The sequence below is a fragment of the Gopherus evgoodei genome, chromosome 2, assembly GCF_007399415.2.
Source record: "Gopherus evgoodei ecotype Sinaloan lineage chromosome 2, rGopEvg1_v1.p, whole genome shotgun sequence".
In the NCBI taxonomy this organism is placed as follows: Eukaryota; Metazoa; Chordata; order Testudines; family Testudinidae; genus Gopherus; species Gopherus evgoodei.
This window is the reverse complement of record NC_044323.1, coordinates 171,299,993-171,309,447: the sequence shown is the minus strand read 5'-3', so window position 1 is coordinate 171,309,447 and position 9,455 is coordinate 171,299,993. Positions and strand designations below refer to the sequence as shown.

The 9,455-nt window shown below is 44.6% G+C and overlaps 1 protein-coding gene across 1 annotated transcript in view; it reads right to left on the bottom strand.

Moving 5' to 3' along the window:
* Nucleotides 1-760: 760 nt before the first annotated feature.
* Nucleotides 761-9,455, bottom strand: part of PHLPP1 (PH domain and leucine rich repeat protein phosphatase 1) — a 236,280-nt gene continuing 227,585 nt past the window's right edge. The window contains exons 16-17 of the mRNA XM_030552262.1: nucleotides 6,773-7,001; nucleotides 761-2,766 (exon numbers count right to left, since the gene is read on the bottom strand). Of these exons, the coding sequence (XP_030408122.1) occupies nucleotides 1,654-2,766; nucleotides 6,773-7,001 (1,342 nt within the window). The 3' untranslated portion in view covers nucleotides 761-1,653. The remainder of the gene's footprint in view (nucleotides 2,767-6,772; nucleotides 7,002-9,455) is intronic.

The window sequence follows — 9,455 nt, the reverse complement described above, 5'->3', positions numbered from 1 at the left end:
GAAATCTCTCCTTTTTGCCATCAGGTCCTGGAGCAGACTGGGAAGCCTATCCCGTATTATGCTCCTGCTACAAGGTGTTGACTCAACACTGCCTCAGGGAGGTACGTCATCTGCTATTAAAATACTGATCCACCCAAAGCCAAAATAAGGCCGATCGGCAGAATTCAAATGAAAGTGAGATTGAGAAGAGAGTGTCACCACTTCTCAACTAAAGCAGGAAAAACAATATTTTTCTTGTTCTGAAAGGCAGAACTCCCATTAAACTCAAATTGTTCAGACTTCTCGCTCCTTTCTCTTCTCTGCCCCAAACGACCACTCTTTACCATTTCTAACCTGCCATTTTTCTCAACTCCTCCATCCTTATGAAGGAGGGTGGTGGGGTCTGAGGTTAGACCATAGGTGGTCCTGAGTCTTCCAATATCATCAATAGTATTTGAGAAAGAGCTGACAACAGATGATTGCTACTAAAAGAAAAAAAGCCAATAGAAATTAAATGCAATATTTCTCTGCTAGAGAATTTGAGCCCCTTTAAAAATGTGATTTCATTGCAGAATTACCTGATAATTTATTTTTATAGCAGATTTCTATATTTGCAAAGCTTTGTAAAATTCTCCACTTTCACAGAACAATTTAAACAGAGCTATTTAAAAAACAGTGTGCACTATCCAGATGAACCCAAAGAACTCCAAGGACTTTTGTTCAGGAAATACATACATCCAGCTGCTCAGACATAAAAGCAGACTCATTATTTGTAAATTTTGTATTTATTATAACAAAAGTTATGACATGTTCATTTGTGCATTCTGCTTTAATATAACTCTTGGTATGTAAATGATCTACAGTAAAGGAGCTCTATACAATCATGCTGGTTGTGGCAGCAATAAGGAACACAAATAAAATGTGCCTGTAAAAGTAAAAGGAAGAAAAACAGAGACCAGAAAAAGAGAGGCTGTTTTCTATGGTTTAAGAACCACCTAAATTTGTAGGTAATTTGTACAGCCACTCAGTATGAAAACCATGGCCCAAAGAGTCAAGAAAACAAAAGTCAGTTCAGGTTGTGTCCTTATGCCAAAACTACAAAACATTTTAAGCATCACTATACAACACAGATCTATTTACAGTAATTTCCCAATCAACTGTTCTCTCAGAGAAAATTAGTGAATCTCAGTGACTTAAGTCATCTGAAAGAGTAAAGCAACTCCTAGGAGTTAGTCTCCATATTCTACAAATGTCTGTCATTTTCAAGACCAAAAAAGCCTTTTTCTTTCTCAAAGAAATACAGTATTACAATATTACGTAATCACTGAGCACTGGCATACTGCCCTGCTTTCCAAAGAAACAAAAAAAAAAGAGCCATTAAAAAAAAAATTACATCATCATGTCTCTCTGCAATATATTAAACCTTTTATTTTTTACACTTGATATGTTAAGGGGAAAGTTAACTAGTTTAAATCTTATCGGTAAAATCATCTCTAGAACAATGTCAGTTGATATTAAAACTAACAAACAGAAAGAGAAGCTGCAGTTATCTGTAGTGGCAGGGTAAGGAAAACAAAATGTAGTAAAATCCCTGCAGTAATGTGAGCCCTATTTGGGTCCTGCACTCATGTCTTCTTGTCCGTTAGTTTATTTCTGAACAGTATGCAGACAGGGTCATAGTGGTGTATCGTAATAGTCTGGCAGCTGATCCATCTGATGCTGCCGCTGCTGCTGCTGTTGTTGTTCCTGGTGTTGTTTCATAATCTCCTTGACCTCTTCTTCAAGCTCTGGTGGGATGATGAATTGGTCATCTGGATCTGGCTGAGCTGGGGCTGCAAAGTAGCCCCCAGTTTTTCTGAGAGGTGCATCAGTTGCTACTTCAATCAAGTTATGGCTCCTTTCCTGAGGAGCCACAGAACCATTGCCCCGTCGGCGCCCAATTGTACCAGTGCTGGAGTAATCTGCTTTCCTGGAAAGGCCTGTTTCATCCTCATTCGCGCTAATGACAATGCCTTCATCACTGGCTTCCACAGGCACTTGGAGCAACTGCTTCTCCTTTGCTCGGCTGCAGTGGATGTCCACCTCCACTTCCACCTGGCTGCCATTGGTAAAGACACCCTCAATTGGCTCCTCGTCATCACTGTCAAGGCCATTGTCAGAGAAGGCGCTTGAGAAGGTGGCGCTGGACAACTGCCTTTGGAAAGAATTGGACAGGCAGACTGGGTGAAGCATGCAGCGTTGTTCATTGGGGTATGCTGGGCTGTTCTCATTCATGGCTACCTGAGGGGGCTCATCAGAGGCTGTGGACCCCACCTCACTGCTCATTTCAGAGGTGGAGATCTCGCTGCTAATCTCAGAGGCCATGCCGCTGCTGGAAGATGGCATTCCCAAAGCATCCGTAGGTCTGTCTTTAATAACTACGTTGACTGACTGGGGAAAGATGCCTGGGCTAGGAGGCGGGACTCCATTAAGTTCACAGCAGCAAAAGCTGTCCTCCGTCACATTGAGCTGAACCACCACCGCACTAATGCTGTCGTTGTAGCCGTAGCTCTGGGCCAAAGTGCAAAGCTTCTTTGCAGCCGCCAGTGGTTCAGGGACATTTCTGACCGCTTCCACCACCTCCTCGATGGAGAGGCTGTCCCACAATCCCTTGCTACCAAGAACGAAGAACTCATCCTGCGGAGTCAAGGTAATGGACTGGACATGAGGGCGGGGCACTACGTTTGGGTGAAGGAAGGTGTATCCCAAGATTCTTGTGGAATCTGTCACGCCATTTACTTTACCATCCTGAAATTTAAAAAAAAAAAAGAGGACACGAAGTTGAGACTATACAAAGACAAAAATGCCTAGCATTTACATCTTACAAGCATTTTAGAAATGTCTATCTTCACAACATCCTGTGTGGCAGCTACACATCCCATCCATTTTATAGATAAGGAGCCAGAGTGATGAAGTTTTTTGGGGAAAAACAGATGTAGTCTCATCATATGGTGATAACATTCTTTTCATTTTACTATCATCTCTGGAGGATGTTGAGCAGAAGCTAATGAAGCTAGACATTTTAAAATTAGCAAGTCCAGACAACTTGCATCCAAGAATTTTGAGAGCTGGCTGAAAAGCTCATGGGACTGTTAATGTTGATTTTCCATAAACCTTGGAGCACTGGAAAGTTCCAGATGACTGGAAGAAAGCTAATAATGTGCCAATTTTTAAAAGGGTAAACAGGATGACTCTGATAATTATAGACCTGTCAGCCTGACGTGAATCCTGGGCAAGATAATGGAGTGGCTGATATGGGACTTTATTAATAAAGGATTAAAGGAGGGTAATGTAAATAATGCAAATCAAGATGGGATAATGGAAAAAATCCTATCAAATTAACCTGCTATCTCTTTTTGATGAAATGATAAGTTTGGGTGATATGGTAATAGTGTTCTCATAATATCCCAGACTCTGTAAAGTCTTTGACATGGCACTGCACCACATTAAATGGATTAAAAACTGGCTAGATGATTGGTCTAAAAATGTAACTGAAAATGAGGAATCATCATCACGTGGATGTGTTTCCAGTGGGATCGTGTAGGGATTGGTTCTTGGCACTATGCTATTTAACATTTTTATCAATTACCTGAAAGAAAACAGATAGTTTGCCGATGACACAAAAGTGGGGAGGGGGAAGAGGAGGCAGAGAGAGAAAGAGTGGTAAGTAATGAAGACAAGTCACTGATTGAGAGAGAGATCTGGATCAGCTGATGAACTGGACATAAGCAAACAACATACATTTTAATACAGCTAAAATGTAAATGTATACATCTAGGAACAAAGAGTGTAGGTCATACTTATATGATGGGGGATTCTACCCTGGAAAGCAGTGACTCTGAAAAATATGTGGGGGGTCGTGGTAGAGAATCAGTTGACCATGAGCTCCCTATGTGAAGCTGTGGCCAAAAAAGCTAATGCAATCCCAGGATCAAGAACCAGGGGAATCTCGAGTGGGAGCAGAGGGGTAATTTTTCCTCTAATATTTGACACTTGTGCGACCATTGCTGGAATATAGTGTCCAGTTTGGGTGCCCACAATTCAAGGATACTGATAAACTGGAGAGGGTTCAAAGAAGAGCCATGAGAATGATTGAAGGACTAGAAAACATGCCTTATGGTAATCGAGGTCTTTGAGTCTATCTATTTAGCTTAACACAGAGAAAGTTGAGAGGTGACTTCATTATCATTTGTTAGTATCAACAAGGGGAACAAATATTTAACAATGGACTCTTCAACCTAGCAGAGAAAGGCAAAACACAATCCAATAGCTGGAAGTTGAGCTAGAGAATTTCAGACTGGAAATAAGGTGCAAAATTTTGACAGTGAAAGTAATTAACCACTGGAACAACAGTTGTGGTGGATTCTCCATTACTGACGAGTTTTAATCAAGATTGGATGCTTTTCTAAATATGCTCTAGGAATTATTTTGGGGAAGTTCTATGGCCTGAATTATATAGGAGATGAGATTAGATCACAATGATCCCTTCTGGCCTTAGACTCTATGAAGTGTCTTGCAAACTGCTACTCTGAGTCAGTGCAAGCACTGGATTAGGACTCACGACTTCATGGCTCCCAGTCTCTTGCTTAGCTCACTACACCATCCTGTCTCAGTGGACTTAATACAAGTTACAGTTATGGTGTCACTTATACACAGGTCTGTCTCTAGTACCCAAGAGGCTACTTGACAACATAATGGAGCATGTGATTGGGCAAATAAAAAACTTAATGCTTTGGCTTGAGGCCCCCTGTAGAAACATTTCCCTGGTATGCACAATCACAATCCGCAGTAGAAGCCTGGCTGCTGCCCCTACAAGGCTAGGCCTGGCTCCCCGCTCCACGCATTGTGACCCGGCTTGTGGGGTAGCAACACCACTCAGGTTTGGCCCCATGGTCCCTACATGGTGAGAGTGGCTCTGGGACCAACCCTAAGTGGCACAAATGGGGTTGCAGAACCTCCTTCTTTGGGGGTCCTCTCAACCTGGGGGCCCAATGAAAACCAGCCCTTTTAACACCCACCATCCCCCAAACCCCTGCAAATGGTACATACTGTGCATAAAGGTGTGGGGGTCACTGCTCTGGCTAATGGCTCATGCAGCTACTGTCTTATTAGCCAGTCAGATCTGTCCCTCCACTTAAGGTATTTTATCTTGTGTATGACCCTCCCTGCCCCCACAAGTCCATATTGGACAATGGCTATAGGATCACAGTTATGGCTTCTCTCCTGCAGCTATACATTATTTATCTCAGCTCAGCCCTTTGAAAGGTACAATTTAAAAATATTCTTTAAATTATGCATTCAAGTCAAATATAGCAGAGTACAACTCTGTGTTTATCAATCAGCTGAGCTGTAGTGAAATGTTTTACATGCTCCAATTACTTACTATACTTCCTCTTAGATACAACATTTCCCAAGGGGAGAAGGAGTAATATCGGAGTGGGAAAACACCATTAAAAATGTGTATTTAAGAAATAAATCCCATGTACATTCAAATCCCAAGATTCTGGCTTGGTTAGAATCTGAGCTGGCACGGTAAGGAGAGCAAGCATCTCAAGTGTTGTTGTGTTTGGTTTCCTGCCAGTCTTGCTGGGGATAACTGCAACCCTGCTAATGCAGAGAACCAGGAAGGCAACGATTTATAATCATTTGGTCCAACTGATGCCAGCAATGGCCACTACAGAACAAATAACCAAAGGAAAGTTAATGAAGATCAGGAAAAGGTAGGCCTTTCAAGCGCCTCAGAACATAAAAACCTCTTTGGCCTGTAGGGTTCCATATTCTAAATAAACCTGACAGAACTGATAAGCCATCCAAGTATGTGAAATTGGTGAATCATTTTAAGATTTAAAAGCAGGAATTCACTTCTCCTTCACAAAAGGACTTTGATAGCTCCCTGGTTATCTACAGTACGTGATGGAGCGGCTCGCTTCAAGCATGTCACATTTTAGATTCTAATCCCCCATCACCTTTGCTTGGCAGGTTTAACAGATCTACGCATATACAGTAGTAGGCTGAGCATCACATTCTTAAGTAGGGATGTAGCAGACTAAAAAGAAAAGGACGGGCTTCTCTCTCTCTTTCTGCTTTCGATCAGTTCCCCACATGTATGTTCCTTGTCAGCTATCTGCCCTCTGGGTCTGTATCTTCCAAGGGAGGAGACTGGTTCTCTACTCTTTCAGCCACGCACTCAACCTCCAATCTGTGGGGGAGCACAGACTGGATTCCCTGTGCAGAAGCTGCAGTCTCTCTCCTACAGAGCTGCCTGCCAGAGCACAAGCCCATAGCTGGCACAATACATTCTGTCGTGAGACAGAAAAATGAGCCAGCAGTCTGTCAGCATCCTGGTTGGTCAGACAGCAGGAAGGAGCAGAGAAAGTCTCTTATGGAAGAAAAGACATCACACTCCAAGTTCTCTCTCAGCGCTTTCCCACCCAACACAAAATGGATGGGGTCTTCATTCCTACTCCAGCAATTCCTCTTCCAGGTAGAAGGTTGTTTTCCTCATCTTCCCCTGTTTAAGACCACATTGCTCAGACCCTGGTGGCTGAGTATCTCTGCAGAACAACAGCAACTGGACCACGTGACAAAACATACTGGAAGGGGAAGATGAAATTCCAGCACAGTCGCACCCGTCTTTCAGATACAGATTATTATTTATATGATAAGGACATGCATTTGGTGTGTTGCTCAGAATTGTCTCTAGAGGAAGTTGCAGATTGTAACACTCCCTCCACCAGCACTACAGTTCTCTTACCTCTGTGATAATGGCCTTGTGCTGTTTAATCCTCTTTAGCTCTTCTTCACAACTCATTACATAAGACCTGGACAAAGGCAAAGGTTTTCCATTCCTACAGAGAACAGCTTGGCACTTCCCCACATTTGCTGAGGTTAATGTGAAGCATCCACCTGGGTCTGTGGGATCGTGCTTTATATGGCAAAGGACAGCAGAGCCTCCAAGTTTTTGTCCAGCAGTTCCAAGTTTTCTGGAATGTAAACAAAGCAATACTTGCTGATTAACTGGAAAAGTTGCATTATGAGGTCAGTAGAGAGGGGAACAGGGGACCACAGTTAAGCAATCCCAATCACAGCACACAGACTCTCAAGGTTCACTGGGCAAGAACAAGAGCTCCAGTTCAGATTGTGAAGCTTTATACCAAAGTAGTGAAGAAGTTATGTACAACTCATGGGAAATGTGTTATAAGAAAGGAGATATACATCCTCAATTGGATCCATTCTCAATTTAAAAAATGCTCACAATCCCAGTGCCACTGCTCTTGTCATCATATTACCAAGACAGAGTATTTTATCTCATTCAACCCCCCAGCAAACCTTTAAGAAATTTAAGTATTAAGAAGCTATTGAAAAACTAGAGGTAGAAAAGAGGGGTACTCACCTTTGTAACTGTTGTTCTTCGAGATGTGTTGCTCATATCCATTCCAATTAGGTGTGCGTACGCCGTGTGCACGTTCCTTGGAAGATTTTTACCCTAGCGACACTCGGTGGGTCGGTTGGGTCGCCCCCTGGAGTGGTGCCGTTATGGCGCTGGATATATACCCCTGCCGACCCAACGGCCCTTCAGATCCTTCTTGCCGGTTACTCCGACAGTGGGGAAGGAGGGCGGGTTTGGAATGGATATGAGCAACACATCTCGAAGAACAGTTACAAAAGGTGAGTAACCATCTTTTCTTCTTTGAGTGCTTGCTCATATCGATTCCAATTGGGTGATTCCCAAGCCTTACCTAGGCGGTGGGGTCGGAGTGAAATGTTGCAGAATGCAAAACTGCTGAGCCAAATGCTGCATCATCTCTGGACTGTTGAACCAATGCATAATGTGAGGCAAAGGTGTGAATCGATGACCAGGTAGCTGCCCGACATATTTCCTGGATGGGAACATGGGCCAGGAAGGCGGCAGATGAAGCTTGAGCCAGAGTAGAATGGGCGGTGAGGTGGCTAGCTGGAACGTGAGCCAAATCACAGCATGTACGGATGCAGGATGTTACCCAAGATGAAATTCGTTGGGATGAGACTGGAAGGCCTTTCATCCGGTCTGCCACAACTACAAAGAGCTGAGGTGACCTTCGGAAGGGTTTTGTTCTCTCGATATAAAAGGCGAGAGCCCTGCGAATGTCTAGGGTGTGCAGCTGTTGTTCCCGACGCGATGGGTGTGGCTTCGGGAAAAAAGACTGGGAGGAAGATGTCTTGATTGACATGAAAGGCAGACACAACCTTAGGGAGGAAGGAGGAGTGTGGTCGCAGCTGTACCTTGTCCTTATGGAATACCGTATACGAGAGGTCCGCTGTCAAGGCCCGAAACTTAGATACTCGTCTTGCTGAAGTAACAGTGATGAGGAAGGCTGTTTTCCAGGAAAGGTACAGCAGCGAGCAGGCGGCCAGTGGTTCGGAAGGAGCACCCATAAGCTTGGCTAGCACCAGGTTGAGATCCCAGGTAGGGGTCGGGCGTCTGACTTGAGGTTACAAACGTTCCAATCCCTTGAGGAACCTTGAAACTATGGGATGAGAGAAGATTGATCAGCCGTTTTTCCCTGGGTGGAAGGCGGAGATGGCTGCCAGATGCACCTTTATGAAAGAGACCACTAGGACTTCTTCTTTCAGGGACCAGAGGTAGTCCAGGACAGTAGGAATGGACATCTGCCTGGGGACTGAGTTACGCTGAGCGCACCAGCAGGAGAAACGCTTCCACTTGGCCTGATATGTCATCCTAGTGGAAGGCTTCCTACTGCCCAAGAGCACCTGTTGGACCGAGGCAGAGCAACGCAACTCAGACTGGCTCAACCACGCAGCAACCATGCTGTAAGGTGAAGAGACTGCAGGTCTGGATGGTGAAGCCTGCTGAAGTCCTGTGTTAATAGATCCGGCCAGAGTGGCAGGGGAATTGAGTCTGCCACTGAGAGGTCAAACAACATGGTGTACCAGTGCTGCCTCGGCCACGCTGGAGCAATCAGGATCAGGTGGGCGCTGTCCCTGCGGAGCTTGAGTAAGACTCTGTGGACGAGCGGAAACGGTGGGAAGGCATAGAGTAGGTGCCTCTTCCACGGGATCAGGAATGCGTCTGAGAGGGAGCATCCCTGGAAGGAGCAGAACACCTGGAATTTCCTATTCTCTCGGGAGACAAAGAAGGTCATGTGGGGAAACCCCCACTTCCGGAAAACAGAATGGATGATGTCCGGACGAAATCGACGACTCGTGAGACAGGAAGGATCTGCTGAGGTGATCCGCCAGAGTGTTCTGGACTCCTGGGAGAAAAGACACTACCAAATCGATCGAGTGAGCTATGCAAAAGTCCCAGAGATGGACGGCTTCTTAATAAAGGAGGGAGGAGCGTGCTCCACCCTGCTTGTTTATGTAAAACATGGCCATTGTGTTGTCCATGAACACTGATACACAATGGCCTTGGAGATGGTCTTGAAACATCTGGC